Raw genomic sequence first — 15854 nt, forward strand, 5'->3', positions numbered from 1 at the left:
CAGCTATTGTCTGGTTTGAAAGCAGTCCTTTGTGCTGTGAAATGTTGCTTGCAAGGTTGAGGGATGGGTAGTACAAAAAACTTCAGTTGACCTGTCTCTTTTTGTCTTCCAGGGACAATTTGGAGTGGCTGGCCAGGGCCACTAACTGGGCTAAGTTTACTGCTACCGCCAGCCTGGGTGTCATACACAAGGTAATGATGCGTTCATTCTCCTCTGTTCAATATAAGTTCTTGACTTGAGAAGACTTGAAAACATTGAAGCAGGGATCCTGAATGTCACCTGCCTTCCAGCTAACCTAGTCTGTCACAAGGCACAGTTGTAAAAATAGTTGTATTCTTGTGCTAAAGAGCAGTCTGTATCAAATCTGTTTTGTCTGATAGCTGCATAGTTTAATGCACGTTTTGGTGATCAAAAAGGTGGTAGGAAAACATGGCTCAAGGAGAGAGCCTTGAACTGCAATTGATCAAAATTCAAGAGCTTACAAATGAGAGCTGCTTACAACTTAGCTGACGTATCCCAGCTAGGCCTTTACCCTGGTGAACAAAGCACTGATGAGGACTGTTGGGTGGGAAGTGATTCTTGCTGGATGGATTTACGTACCTTCAATCCAACCCTGATTAACAGTTTCTGGCCTTGGCCTTGGTTAGACCAAGGTTAGAAGGCTTTGAACTAGCAGAGAGTTAGCATGGCTTAATGACAGCTGGATTTTTTCTTTTCTTCTTTCATTGCTGTAGTATCAGAGCAGGCATCTATTTTCCTAGGTCTTTTTTCTTTTCTAACTCTGTTTTCTTTTCTTTGCAAGTTGCAGAGGGTTAATGGCTTCTAGTTATTAATAATTGCAGATGTATATTTCATAAGTGTATTTCCCGTCTGTGTAGCATTACCAAACTCCTCACTGTAGTAAATTTCAGAAAGTTTTGACAGCAGCAGTCATTTTCTCTCAAATTAATTCATTGTGGAAGGTATATTTAAAGCAGCTCTGAAATAGCAGGAAGCCTTTGGAATTACTTGTGTGCCTAGACTCTCTTTAAAAGTGCTCTAGCAAATGAAGCAATGTAGCTTACGTCCAAATTTGTCCTGCTTTACATCAAGTGACTTGCACATAGTCATGTTCTGGGGGAAATAAAACGTTCGGAAGGGTTCTTTGCTGACCGTGCAGCATTGAAAGACGGAACTTCAGGTTTTGTGGGGAGGTGATGTAGAAAATGATGACTATAACATGTTTTTTCCGAACTTGTTTAAATATTACAGCAAAGCATTTGTATATACTGTTTTTTCACCCTTCACTTACCTGTATCTTCCCTTCCTGCTGGACACTGGACATACAGGGTCATGAGAAGGAAGCACTACAGCTAATGGCAACATATCTACCCAAGGACACCTCCCCAGGGTCAGCCTACCAGGAAGGTGGAGGCCTCTATGCCTTGGGTCTCATTCATGCTAACCATGGTGGGGACATCATTGACTATTTGCTGAACCAGCTGAAGAATGCCAGTAATGATGTATGTACTGGGTTCAGTGATGAACCAAGGTTTTGTTGGGAGTACCCAGAAAGATGCTAGCTGGTTAAGAAGTGGGGGTAATAAGTAACCAAGCGCATAGCAGCGGTGTGACATTTACGTCCCCTGTGATCTTAAATGTAAGGTCTGGTTTTAATAACCTCTTTCTAACAGTTGAGGTAAGATTTTTAGGAATTTCTTATGTATTTGAGAGTGAATCTAGCTTCGTTTTTCTTACTACCTATGTCTCTACTTTGTTTTGCTAGTAAACTTGCAGCATTCAAACACTGTTTTTGCTTAAAACTTAACTGTGAAAGGAATAAGTCAGTGAGATCTTGTACTCCACAGTAGGTTGAATGCATCTTAAAAAAGAAGTTCTGTAATTCATCAATTGCCACTCCCTGGCATCTAGAGAAAGTATCCTTTTAAGTCTGGAATAGCTCCCTGATTAGTATTTTCCCAGTATGTTCCCTGCTCCTCTTTTGGGAATTTCAGACCACGTCTTCAAAATTTCTGTGAAGGGGTCTCACTCGTGTTATTGCAAGTATACTGCCTTTCTTATATCCGTTGCTAGAGCACAAGGGGATGTGGGCTGCGTAAGTGGGTACTGATTTAGCTTTCCGTTCAGATACTATTACTGAGCAGCAATTTTTACCCATTGCACAGTTCTGTGGTACTACATAAATCACCGGGGGAAAAAGAGCTCGGATATATTTTAGGAAGTCTTTTACAATGCGTGGAAGGCTTCTGGCACTCCTTGTTTACAGGCCTTTGAACTGCCTTTTTTACTCCAGCTCCTGCCTCTCTGATCAGAGAGTAACTGCCTAAGGAAGTAAAAGTTTTTCCAACAGGCCAACAGATCATTATGGGTGGTTTGGGGCTAAGATTTTGCAGCTGTATGAAAGATGTCTACTTTAGCTGAAGCCATATTGTTCCCTGTTTTATGATGTCTAAACATGTATGTGCTTCTCTGTAGATTGTCCGACATGGTGGCAGCCTGGGTTTGGGTCTGGCTGCCATGGGGACAGCACGTCAAGATGTGTATGATTTGCTGAAAACGAATCTCTACCAGGATGATGCAGTGACAGGTAAATGTTCTGCTTTTAGAGTAAATGATCATATGAGGCTTTATCGGTCATCTGATTTTTTTTTTTTTTTCCAGATTGTCTGTTAGCAGTGTAGATCACTTCTAGGTTGCCTTGGATGCGTTTTGTCAACTGACCTTTTCCTGACCTGCAATGATTCTTTAGTTATGTTACAGTAATGGTCAGAGGTCCTCTCTGGATTGGATTCTGGCACTGGGCCAACCTCTGATCAGCTATGATAGGTCTTTACACAGTCTTTTACCTTGCTCTGCTCTGCTCTCTGTCGCATACTTTTTATTCAGCCTGACTGATTTCTCCTCCAGAGCCTTGTGCCCTTTCTGGCTGAGAGGCGGGCTTGGAGACACTTGTAGGGGTTCCTGCTGCATTGGCAGGAAAATAATCTAAGCAGCTGTTGGCCCAGGGAGGAGAAATATGAGCTTGGTAGGGAAGAATACTAAGTTGTAGCTGGTGGTTTGGCTTTTTAAGTATACTTGCCCGTGAATAATAGATTGCTAGGCATGGATGGTAGTGTCCCGAAGCGGTCTGTTAGCCTATATCTTGTGAGGTTCTCTGGATATAACGTTTACTGTTACTTCGAGTCGTTTGGTTGATTTTTTTTTGCCTTTCTGTGCTGTGCAGGTGAAGCAGCTGGTCTGGCACTGGGATTGGTTATGCTGGGATCTAAAAATGCTCAGGCTATTGAGGACATGGTTGGCTATGCACAGGAAACCCAGCATGAAAAGATTTTGCGGGGCCTTGCTGTTGGAATTGCTCTGGTGATGTACGGGAGGATGGAGGAGGCAGATGCTCTCATAGAGAGTCTCTGCAGAGATAAGGTGAGTTTGACTGTGTCTTAACGCCAGGCCCGTTTGTTGCAGAGGTGACCTTCTTGTCCTTTTCTGAAATCTCCAGCTAAGGTGGGTTGGCTGTTTTCACCAGGGAAGTTCTTATGTGGGTCTGAAGTGGGGCCATTTCACAGATTGTTTCACCCTGATCAAAAAAACCCGAGAACAACAATGTTGACTCTTGTATTGGCTCTGCCTGATATTCAGTCTCTGTAACCCTGTGAGCAGCAACAAGGAGCTGAGCAGAGTGTAGTGGTTAAAAACAGGTGAAACTCACTATAGCTGGATCATTCTCAAGGATCTACTGGCTGTCAATAGCAGACACTGAATAAGAAACACCAAGTGACATTTCTGCCTGACAATCTTGTTGGCAGCCTAGGGCATAGTAACTTCCTGTCCACCTGAAATTACCAGATAACATCCTTGCTTTGGTGATGATCCTATTACTTGTCCCTAAGAATCACAAGGAAACAATACAGCTTTGAGACTGCCTAATTGCAGCTTCCAAGCTCAAGAGTGGAACAGATTTAAAACTGGAATTACTGAATTCTGTTGTGGATAAAGATTAAATATTGATGCTTGATGCTTTTTCTTCCAGGATCCAATTCTCCGTCGTTCAGGCATGTACACTGTTGCTATGGCATACTGCGGCTCGGGGAACAACAAGGCTATCAGACGCCTGCTGCATGTGGCTGTAAGTACCATAGGCTTCAGGAACACATAGCGAGAAGTTTGTGGTGAGAGTAAGCACATCGCTTTGACAGGCTTTGTGTGTTCAGTGTCAGTGTTCTGGTCCAAGGCAGAGATTGTAAAGAGATGAGAACTTTCTTTAATACTATGAGTAGAAATAACAAGGTCTACTGACGTTATGATAAACAGACTTTAATCAAGAGAATGTTAACTCTGGTATCACCAAAAAGAAAGCTGTTAAAAATTGATAACAATAAAACAATAAACCTAATAATGGGTTTGCAGTGTATAACTTGCATAATAACAAGGTGGAAGAAAGCCAACATAAGCTGTAAAAGATGGCATTTGTCTGCTCTTTGATAGGCTTGCAGTCACAGTATATGAATGGGAGTGGGTCTGTTTCGGCTAAGGTTGAACATGGTTGTTATTTTCCTTTCTCTATAATCTTATCTTCCTGATTAATTTGTGTTCCTGGACACCTGGCTGAAAATATTGCAGAGTCAAGTGTTTCAACTGTACTCTGATTGTCCTGTTTTCCCCTTTGTAGGTGAGTGATGTGAACGATGACGTGAGGCGAGCAGCTGTGGAGTCACTTGGTTTCATTCTGTTCAGGTACAGTATCTTCCTCTGTCACTTTTACAGCCTTCCGTTTGATGTCTCGCAGGAAATGTGCATGCTGCCGCTTTCATTAACTGACTCAATTGCTAACTAAAAGGAGGTTGAAAAGTTAAAAAATTGAGAGAGAATAAAACATGATTTAGAATTAGAAGCCTGGGGCTTGGTTTTGCTGGTAAGCCTTAATGCATGACTGTGGAGCAGAGCATTGGTTTGTTGCTGGAATAAGCACAGAGAAAGATTCCATTTCAAAAAGGATGCATGTAGGCTTGTGCCATGAGTGGTAGAAATGCAACCTCCTGGCACAATAATAGCGACAGAATGACGTTTCACATGGAGGGGAAAAAAAACCTCACAGATCTCTTGGATGTACATAACGCAGTAATCTAACTTTTTTTGTATAGTTTCTTTAATAGCTTTGATTTTACTTTTTGAAGTGTGTGAACAGGACAAATGGTTCCAGAACTGGGCAGTGCTCTCCTGGGGGGTCTCTGGGAGAGCATGGAAAGTGCTATGGGACACAGTGGTAGGGAAGTGACTCCTGCCAGACAAAGCTGTGGAAGGCAGGAGCCCGAAGAGTCTGTTGCTTTCGGGAGTCATGTTGCTGTCTCATCTTGTTATGGTGTTGCTTGTTTAAAGTCTCACTACTGCTTTTCCTTGTCACTTCCTCCCAGCAGCTTCCCCAGCAACTCACGCTTTACTTACTTGTTCAATACGTTCCTTGGAAACTCACTTAAATGCTTTTTAACCTTTGGTATTTCATAGGGAAGAAGGGATATCTTAGAGCTGCTGAACTGGGCGTTAGATGAACTTTGTAGTAGTATCCTTATGCATGTGAGGGAGAAGTCCCCTTAACTCTAAGAAACAGAGCACATCAGAGAAAATTAAATTTCTTTAGGCCTGTTACCAACTTCTGGGTGCTTTTGCGGAAACAGCGTATGCACCATTCATAGCCTCAAGGGAGCTGGATGTCTTATTACAAGACAGTGATTTTTTTTTGTTTAGTGTCATTTTGTTTATTAAGTGTTTATTAACAACAAAACAAAAAGAATCCAGTATCTTAAGTCAGTTGTGACTTAAGCATTCAGCAGATGCTTTTAATGAGCTTTTCTGTAGGTTTCTGGACTTACAGCTTAACTGTCTGAATAGAGTTAGATAAAGTTGACAAATAGAATGAAAAATTTATATTTACAGTATTAAGGGTTAATTAAATGTGCAGTGCTTCTGCCAGACCTCCTAAAGGCAGCCACTACTTAGACTAATATGCCTACTTGCTATCTAAAATGTACCTGGAGGCTTTGATTTCTTTAAAACTAACTTGAAGGAGGATGTTGAAATAATCTTTTTTTTTTTTTTTTGGGGGGGGGGGGGGGAGGGTGGTTCTTTTAAGTATCCGTTGTTAAGCCCGACAGGTTACTGAGCCTGCATCTGAGCCTGCATGTGTTCTACAGCTAGTGGTGCTTTTTTCTTGCTTCTCTCAAGTGAAAAAGTGAAATCTATCAAAAGTATTTGGTAGCTAGTGCTCTGCAGTTCCCCAGGTAAGAGTTGGTGGTTGTTGTTGGGTGTTTGTTTTGTTTATTTGTTTTAATATGATGGGGGAGTTGGAAGGCTCACCGAGGTCTAATCCTTGTCTTCATCTGTTAATATAAGAATCTGCGTAGTCTGACCCTGTGCCAAGCAGCAGCCTTTGGGAGGGTCTGAGAGGAGGCAGCGCATACTTGGACCGAAGTCCAGGGCTGTAATTTTGAATGGATAGTCTTTAAGATCTTTATTTGCATCTTATTTCAGTTGGTGGCAGTCTTTAAATGTCCTGAAAAGCAGGCCGGTAAAAGGTGCTTAAAACTGTTAGTTCAAAAACTGGGTTACTGATACCCCCAGTCAATTTATCATTAACCAAGTTGCTTTCTGTTTAGAAATTACTCTGCTCCCTTCTGTTTTATCTGAAGCATGTTCTGGCTGCAATTTAACATAGTTTACAAACAAAATGAGTTCTCCCTGTGGGCAGCAGGCGTCTCCCAAGAGCTTCTGCTCTGTTGCTTTCATGAGCCCGCATCGTTGCTTGCTACACAGTGATCCGTTCCTCTCCTGAAGCCAAAGGGTCTGTTTCTGGCTTCTGCGTCTGTGTACAGAAGGAAAATTCCACACAGGCCTTCCATAGTTTCAGCGATCTTTTTTTCCAAACAGGTTGTGACAAAGCACTTTTGATCTCCGATTTCAATGTCAATTTTCTTCTCAACAACTGCAAAGCATAATTGCACATTGATAATCTCCTACCAAAATGAGAAGCCTTCGGAGCTCTGTGCTCTGGTATCTCTGTGGAGTACTCAATACTGAGCTGCTTCTTCAGTCTCTCTCTCTCTCCCCGCCACTCCCCTTTTTCTGTTGTGGGTTTCTGCTTTGTGTTTTGATTGCCATATGACTTTTGGGCCTTTACAGCGTGCCCCTCAATGAGTGAAGAAAGCAGGGACTCTTGCATGACGTAAAGCAGATCATAAAACTAAGTTACTGATCTTTTGTATGTTAAAAGCTAGCCAGGTACATGGAAATCTGGAACCTGGTCTTATCCTCTTCCTGTCCTGTTTGCAGATAAACGCTATGCTAGCCCTAAACCTGTGTGGTGCCCTCAGTAGGAATTTACAAGATAGTTCTGGGCCTCTTCTCTCTGTAGCCAGCAACGAGGAAATAAATGACATTGTCTTAGACCCCTTAATCTGCTCTGCAATGGTTCAAGTCTTATCTTCTCTCTTCCCTTCAGTACTGGAGAGAGAAATTTCAAAACCTGCTCGCACAACAGAGAAGACTTCTTGTAAATTCCGATGTCCCCCTTACTTGGTAGCAAAGGTCTGAAACTTTTTAGCGAATTTTTCTCTCTGGCTTCTGGGGGCAAATGGCTTGTGTTGAGCTGTTGTAATTGCTAAGCCTTTTCACTTGGTAGCTTTCTATAAAGTACATTATCAGTTATTTTGCTTTAGGACATAGTTCTTGGAGGGGGGCCTTCAGTCTGTCTAGTCCAGGTCCCTGCACTCACATGCGATGGTGCAAGAGATTTCCTGTCTAGAGGGGCCCACCTCTAAATAGTGCCTGCGTTCTTCTTCTCTCTGGTTGTAAACCAAAAGGGATGTTTCAGTGCCTAGGAAGAAACATTGTCTTTCACTTTAGGGATCTAAAGGTTGGTTTCACATTACCTTCCCCCTTTGAAATCTGCTACTTGGAGCTAATTGTGTGCTCCGGCTCATCTCAACATTGCAGGCTTGCAGAAGCATAAAGAACAGGGGGGTCATCTAAGTTTGTAAGAATTCATGGCTGAAATAACATCTGTTTCTTAGGAGTGTCATTTGCTGAAGCCTAATTGTATTTACTAGTCTTAAAGGTCACAAGTAGACTCTCAAATACTGGCAAGAGACAGGTGCCAGGTATGTAGTGCTCTTGAATGGAGTATTTTGCAAAGGGGTCTGTAACACAGTGGGCCAACCCCTAGACTGCATAAAAATACACCTCATCTTAGGTACAGGAACATGACTGAAGCTTCTGTAGGAAGAGGTCAAATTGAATTCTTTGTATTTGGTTCCAGAAAGGGAAGTTTGGAGTCAGGATTGAAATAGGAGAATAAATTGGTTTAATGCAATCTGTGCTCTTCCTAGAGAATTGATGCCGTTAGTGTGGAACTGGATGTGCTGAAGGTGTACGATCGTCTGCTGAGCTGTGCGCTACACCAGCAGGGGCATGCACAGGCATTGGCTTCTGTCTGGTCCTCCTGTAGGAACAGTAAAATCCAGATATGGGTGGAGTTGACCCAGTCTGAGAGTAGTAATGCCCTTAACCCACCCTTAGTGAATGCGACAGAGCTGGAGCCCACAAGTTTACTTTGAGTCCTAAATACCTAGCTTGCTTTCTCTGTTTGTTGCAGCTCTTTGTGACTACGTCGTCTTCCTCTTGAATTTCAACTGGAAGTGTCTTAAGCTTGTCATAGCCGGTTTTTTTTTTTTTTTTAGGTAATTCAATGTGTTTGTGTAACAGAGCATTCTGTAAGGCTGTACTGTCCTTGTTTCCCCAGAGAATCTGCTGTGCCAGCACAGGCCTGCAGCCCTGTATCCATCCAAGAGCACAGCTTGGCCCTTATGGCAAGAGTTAATGGAAGCAGCACGGTACCAGAATAAAATATGATAGAATGTGATGTAATGACAGCTGACATATAAGATTTAAAAAAACCACAACATTAAGGCTGTAACTTGGAGATTAACTTTTTTAAAGTACAGACCATATTTTAGATTTTTTTGCACTTACTGTTTACCGGAAAAGTCTATGAAAGAATGTGTGTGGCTGCTTCACTGTTCCAAACTTGTGAATGAATGTTTGGGTGCCTTTTTAGAGGGGATGTTCTAGTGTAGGTTGATAAGTTTTGCCTAAGAATTGCAAGAATAAATTTTCTAGTCTGTTATGAAAGGTGTCAAGCTATTCATTGTAATATTTTCGACTGTCCTTAACATACATTTATCTGCATGTGTTTGTTTTTTTTTATCTGCAGAGTAGTTAAAAAAAACATAAAACCCCAAAATATAGAATGTGAAAACAATCTGTAGTTATGGTGCTCTTTAAAGTAGTAGCAGCGTGTTTTCTTTTTTTTTTTTTTTTTCCATGCAATGCCTTCTATCTTCTCAGATCACTTTAAAAATGTTAAATTGCTCTTTCAGCGGTGTTCAGGAGTTTCCTTCCTGCGTTCTTTTCCAAAGTTGTTCTTTGTTGCCTGGAACAAAGGTGAAAAGTCGGTGAAATTCTCCCTTCTGCGTCAGGATCGCTAGCTGTATTTGCTCAGTGAGTCCCATGGTGTTTTGGGGGTAAGCCGTGCAAGGAACGCTGCTAGACCTGCTGTTTACTTTGCTCAAAATATCATCTGGGGTGCAAGAGTTGTGCAGGGATGAGGGAAGCTGGGGCTAACGCTGCTGTAGCAGTTCCACGCCTTGCTGCTGGATGCCTGCTTGTCTGAACGTCTGCAGGCGTGTTGGTCAAGGGGCAAAACAGCAGCCACCATGCTGCTTGAGCTGCAGAGTAAGCCTAACCAGAGCACAACAGTTAGCACAAAGGCGGCTTGGAGATTTCAGCTTTTTCCAATTTGTGAGCTCTGTGAAGCTTTCTGTTGGGACACGGACGTAAAATTGACGTTTACTGACAGCAGTGCTACTTTTCTTAATTATGTTTTTGCTGACTGTTTAGAAGTAGTCTGCAGAGCGGGGGTCAAAACCACAGCTGTTGGCTATAGGACTTAGTATGGCTTTTTCCCCCTCCTTAGATTACTATCATACATAAATTAGGCATTAGTTATGTATTTTTCAACTCAAGTTTCATGCCACTGTATTAAATTATCAGAAAATGCTGTGGTACAAGAGAATTGTTTCAAAACTGTCTCCTCCTTTCTCCCTCCCAACAGCTAGGGAGACAGTAGTATGGCATTAAAAACTGAGACTTGTTACATCTTTCTTTTTAAAAATGACTGCATCTGACAAGAGACACTTTTAAAGTAAAATATTTTGTAAAATGATACAGAGGCTTGAATAAGTAGCATTTTGAGATGTTTGGAGATTGAGGTGTGGATAAACAGGGCTGTACAAAAAGCTGATGGTAAAATAACAAGAAGAAAAGAGGTGTATATACTTGGATACTTTAACATATCTCTGTTCTCACAGTCCTCCTGCTATTACCAACAATCGTACGCTACACGTTTATGTATTAGTCCTCCATTCTTTTAAATGGAGTTTCTGAAATATTTATCATGGCTGTTGGAAAACAGCATTTAAGGTGATAGTGATTTCTGGTCAGCCTTTCTCTTTCTTCCCTCCCTCCTCCCTTTCCTTTTTAAAGAAGATTATGATGGGATGGAAAGCATGTTGAAATTTAAAGTATTTTAGTTTTTCAGAATGGAAAGAATTATTTTTAATCTTAATTCTTCTAACTTTAAATCATGAATTGATCTTTGTTTGTCCTGGAGAGTAAGAGGTGATTGGTTTATGTAGTCAGGTTTATTTTTATATTGTTATATGTTAGAGCAATGCTGCAGTGTTTCGGAACACTTTGAGTTGATATGTGAAATGAAGAGGTGGAAGTTTTAAAGATTATAACAAATCTGCTTAGGGAGAAGGCTTCAACATGGGTTGCAGCAGTGCTTGAAAGCACAAAGTAAAGGTTCAACCAATCTGATCGCAGTCCTAAGTCCAGGGAGGGCCTAACGTCCCAAGAAAGTAGGACCTTACTGCTTCTCTGGGCATTGCAAAAAGTTCCTTAAGGCAAAGGGGCTGGAGGATGCTGCCGCTGCCCTGGTGCAATATGGCTGGGAAAGGGATTGGGGCAAGAGAGGGAATAAGGGCAGCCTCTAGAGCTTCCCAAAACGAAAATTTGGTCGCAGCTGCGAAGCGTGCGCTACCCAAAAGCGGAAAACTGTGAATGACTTCTGTTCAGTGTATTCTTTTGGGGTAATGCAAGCAAAATAGTAATGTTTCCTGCTTTTGTGTTCTTTGTGCTTATATAGCCTTTGATATTTTAAAGATGTGTATTGGTTTTAAAGCAAACAAGAGTTTTGGGTTTTATTTCAGAAAGACTTGGGGAGTTTGTTTTTTTAAACGAATATAGCCTATCTTTATGCAGAAGGCAGATGGCAGCTTTTCTGGGTAATTGAATTGGAGCCTGACAGTTGTTTTAATGTGATCTGTACCAGTGACTTTCTCAGTGTATTAATGGTGAAGGAAAGGAATTTAGCATAACATACCTGCTTGTTAATTCTTGCATAGAAAAGATTAAAAGGGTTTTGTTTGCCCTCCAGTCCGTTTTATCTTTGTCTTCAGCCTTCTTGACAGAGGAGAAGAGGGGCCCCTTTACATGAATGGAAGGTTAACGGCAACAGAAATGTTTTTACAGAAGAAGCCTTAGACTTTCACTGAAGTCCAGATTTGAAAGTGCCTCCTTTATCTGCAAATCTGAAACTGGGAAAAGCTCTGAGGGGGATCATGAGTTACGTAGTACATCGGAGGACTCCCTGGCCCCTCTGGCAAAACCGATCTCCCTTCTAATGAAAACTGGAGTTTTAACAATCTGAAACAGTGACGGTATTTGTGTAATGCAGCGGTTCAGTAAGAGACCCTGCCGGAGTTCTTTGCCAGCTATTCTTCTATCTTTGTTTTAGACTATTTGTGCGTGTGAGAGTTTACTTTCAAAAACAGGGCTCAATGCCTTAAATCACTTTGGTGCTTTGAAAATCTCAGCAACTGCTTTAACTTCCTGCTGTAAACTGCCTACGCAGACAAGTAGATTACGCCTACGCAGACAAGTAGATTAATAATGGTTGGTTAAATGGGAGGTAGATTCTTCAGCCTTGCTACTACCCCACTGAAGACTCAGATATGCTCCTTCAAGAAGTCACTCTCTCCTTGGGGCCTAAAAGTACTGCCTATAGTGCCTATGGTAAGCCTAACAAAGATTTTAAGGTCGCTAAATCAGTGTGCATGAGAGAGGGGAGAGGAACCAGGCTAGTATATTCATCTTCCCCTAAATTCCAGGAAATTTTTTTCAGTTTCTCAGCTTATAAACACAAAGGCTTTTTAAACTGAATAATAAACAACACTTTAAGCAGTGTGTTTTATAACTAAATTACTTGTCTGACCAAATTCTTACATTTGCTTTACAAATGCTGTTCAGCAAATGGAGTTTCAAATTAAGTCATCAAAAATGCTGGGATTCTTTGAGCCATTAAATGAAGTTGATTGAATTTTTTTTTTTTTTTTGGCAAAAAATTGCTGTTGGATTTTCTTAGGGAATATTGATGTACATTTCTGTGTGTTTGCTGAGCGGGCTTTAATGACTTTGAGACTGAGATGAGTTGCCGTCACCTGTCTAGAGCGCTTGTAAAAGACGATCTTTCAGAGCGTACGAGGCTCTTCATTTTTAAGGGCATGATGTTTTTCAGGGGTTGGAAAGGACCTGGATAACTTGATGGGAATCTCAGAAGTGTCTAGACAGATTGGGTTTGACATGAATTATTAAAAGAAGGAAGCTTCAGTGAGTCATCAGTTTTCGTAACTAGCTTCCTACTTGAAAAGAAAAAAGCTTCCTCTCCTGTTCTGCAGTGTGAAAGCCTCTCTCCTTGCAACCGGAGAAAACAGTTTGTCTCGAGGAAACTGGCACTAACAGTAAACACCACGATGTTAAATGCCAAAGCAAAAACATGAAAGTGAGTTACTTCTCTACTGACTGTTGTTTTTTGCCATGTTGATAGTTACCTAAAGAGCCAAAGGGGAAACGAAACAAAGGAAGGCTTCTCAGCAGCTATATATGGGCATCTTTATTAACATGATAAAAGAAATCTAATGCTTCATAGTGATATTTAATAAGTCCCAAGCGCTGGGACTCCTGGCTCCAGCTTCCATAGCAAAGAGCCAGAGGAGCCCAGGGGAGCGTGCTGCCTCTTTGGGCTGCAGCATCGCAGGTTGTTCAGGATGCCTTTACCAGCTTTACTGTGCTTGTGTTACTTTACCTTTTAAGGACGATGTTAGGTGTGGCAGCCCAGAAGAAGATTTATGGAGTAATGCTTTTGCTGTCCCATACCAGCTTGCAATGCTTTGGATTTTTCTACAATAAGAAAATGGTGTAGAAAAATGACATCTTCCATGAAGCACTATAAGAAATCAGTATGCCTCTTGCGCATTAACAAGCGGCTTTATAGCATTAGTCTGTCTTTTCAATGCCTTGATATTTGTTTAACATTGGATTATTTAAGTGTATTTTTGTTCCATTTGAAAACTGATACTAGCATGGCCCGATGTGACCCTGTTAGGAGGGGTTTACATTTGGAGAAGACAAGATCAGTGAGGCATGAACTGAAGGCTTCCAACCTACAGAACTCTAAGTGGTTTGGGACTAGTTCCCTGAAATCTGATTTATGTCACCACAGTTGAGATTAGCTGAAGTTCTTGAGCCTCAATTTCTGGGGGTAGTATAAAGGCTGGGGGGGGGGGTGATTCTAGTTTATTTGGGAGGTTTTTGCATTTTTAGGGGGGTGGGGCGGGGGGGGGTTGGTACTTTAATTTACATTTCAAGACCCCTATTCTGTTAGCTTCCAAACTCCGTTATTTTCCTCTTTCTAAGGCTGCTGAGGTAGATGTAGTTAGAGGTACTCCTTCTGTCCGTGTCTGTGCGGTAATTTTTGTTTAATGAGATAGATAGCCAGAACATTGACTAAATGTTTCCTAATGTATTTTAAGTAATTAAAACAAAACCAAAAAAAAAAAACCACACCTGCTTAGCCACTGTCCTTCTAAAATGTATTTCTTCCCATAGGAAGGTACATTGCAGATCAGCTTTATGACTTTTGTCTTTTTTGCTTCTCTGGTAACTTAAACAGAAATTAAATGTACCAAATAAAAGTTTCTGTAATTGAACTGGCTAGTGTGTAAGTTATTATTTTATCTAGCGTACAGGGACCACAGAGATGACCCAGTGGCTGGCTTGCCATGGGCCAGCTTCTGACAGATTTGAGAGCATTTCCCTGTAAAGAAATGAATGTTGTCAGATGGTGTACTTTCTGACTGAATCTTTTTTTGGTAAAATGGGAAGATGGCCAGCCCTTTTTTCCATAAAGGGTCGTATGTTCTGCTAGCAGGTGAATGTAAACCTTATGTAAATTATTATTTAGGCTGATATCTTTATGAAGGAAGCTGGAAGTTATAAAAGTCCTCCCACTTCATGGCCAGGATTTAAAATATATTTTATATATTTATGATACTATAAGATGATGCCAGTGGATTTAGAAGGCATCCAAGTCTCACTTGTCAGTGCTACACATGTTGTATTGTGCTTAGTTACCATTTAACAAACTTATTTGTGCTTTTTTAAAATAGCTTGCGGTGAGTTTTTTTTCAATCATGTCATCCTAATGAAGGTAACATCTTTGTTCCTGTCTAGTTTTGCAGATACAGTGGCTGAAACAAGAACTCTTCTGTCCACTGTATTGTCTTTTAATTTCATAGTTCTGCATCCTGCCTTCATCTTTCCACTCCCTCCATCCTTGCACTTTTCAGAACTATTATCTCATTCCTTAACTTCTGTGTAATCTGTGGATGAGCAATTTCTTTTTGCACTTCACGGGTTAAAGTGAATGTGTATGTTTTCTTGCTCATGTGTTTCAGTCTCTGGAGAAATTTCCTTTTCTTTTAGGAAGACTGGACTTTGACTAGTCATTTGGTTGTGGTTTATGGCCTGATTGAGGTATTGCTGCTGACTAAATTCAGTAAGGGTAACATGTTGAGCTTCTATTTATGGTAATAAAAATTGAGAAATCTTGACAAAATCCATCTTTGCTGGGTGAGACCTTTTCAAGGATTGTTTCCTGTTCTTGTTGTCTAACTGTAGATTACTAAGAGGCCTTGGAATCATTCTCAATGGGACACTTCCTGCAGATCAGTCCTAGTGTTGTTGCTCATCGCAGACTGACAGTTGTACAAGGGTAGGGTCAGACAGAAGATGACCAAGTTACCTCTTGCGCTTTCCAAATGCTGTAAGCCAGCTGAGAGGTTTCTGCTGGAAAAGGAAAGTTTAAGTTGTTGCCAGATGGTGAGATTGTTAATCCAGCCTAGTCCTCTTCCGCGAGGTTAGGACGTCCCTTGCATAGCTCTCGTTAGAACCCTCTAAAGACTGTTCGCTTTGAGCCTGCTAGTGCGTTTATGGGGGAGAGGAAGGGAAGGCACCCGCAAGATTTGACCAAACAACCCCCGCACTCTTTCCCACCACCTTTGCCAGCTGTTGCAGAGATCCAGATTTGCCTTGGAGGAAATCAGTGAACTGGGAGTTGCTGCCTCCAAGATCAGCTCACGGGTGGCAGCGTGCCTTTGGAAAGGCAGTATTTCGTCTGTCTGCAGTTAGGAGCCCGTACCGCAGACCTTCTCTTCCTTCCTAATTGAGTGTGCTGTTTCTGCTAAACACTGTCTCCTTTTGTTATCAAAGAGACGTTTTCTGGGGCATGTGTCACTGAGCAGGGGGAGATGAGCAAAAGAAAACTTGGTAATCTTGGTTCTAGGACATGGCCTTAGTATCAGGAATGAGGGACTTCAAATTGGAGGTTCATCTTATGAGCTTGTGAA

The 15854-nt window shown here is 41.5% G+C and overlaps 1 protein-coding gene across 1 annotated transcript in view; it reads left to right on the top strand.

Moving 5' to 3' along the window:
- Positions 1-15854, top strand: part of PSMD1 (proteasome 26S subunit, non-ATPase 1) — an 82982-nt gene that overhangs the window by 12851 nt on the left and 54277 nt on the right. Inside the window, exons 11-16 of the mRNA XM_068955082.1 lie at positions 113-191; positions 1329-1502; positions 2476-2587; positions 3224-3420; positions 4028-4123; positions 4667-4731. Coding sequence (XP_068811183.1) covers positions 113-191; positions 1329-1502; positions 2476-2587; positions 3224-3420; positions 4028-4123; positions 4667-4731 — 723 coding nt within the window. The remainder of the gene's footprint in view (positions 1-112; positions 192-1328; positions 1503-2475; positions 2588-3223; positions 3421-4027; positions 4124-4666; positions 4732-15854) is intronic.

This window comes from Struthio camelus, chromosome 9 (genome assembly GCF_040807025.1).
Source record: "Struthio camelus isolate bStrCam1 chromosome 9, bStrCam1.hap1, whole genome shotgun sequence".
Lineage (NCBI taxonomy): Eukaryota > Metazoa > Chordata > Aves > Struthioniformes > Struthionidae > Struthio > Struthio camelus.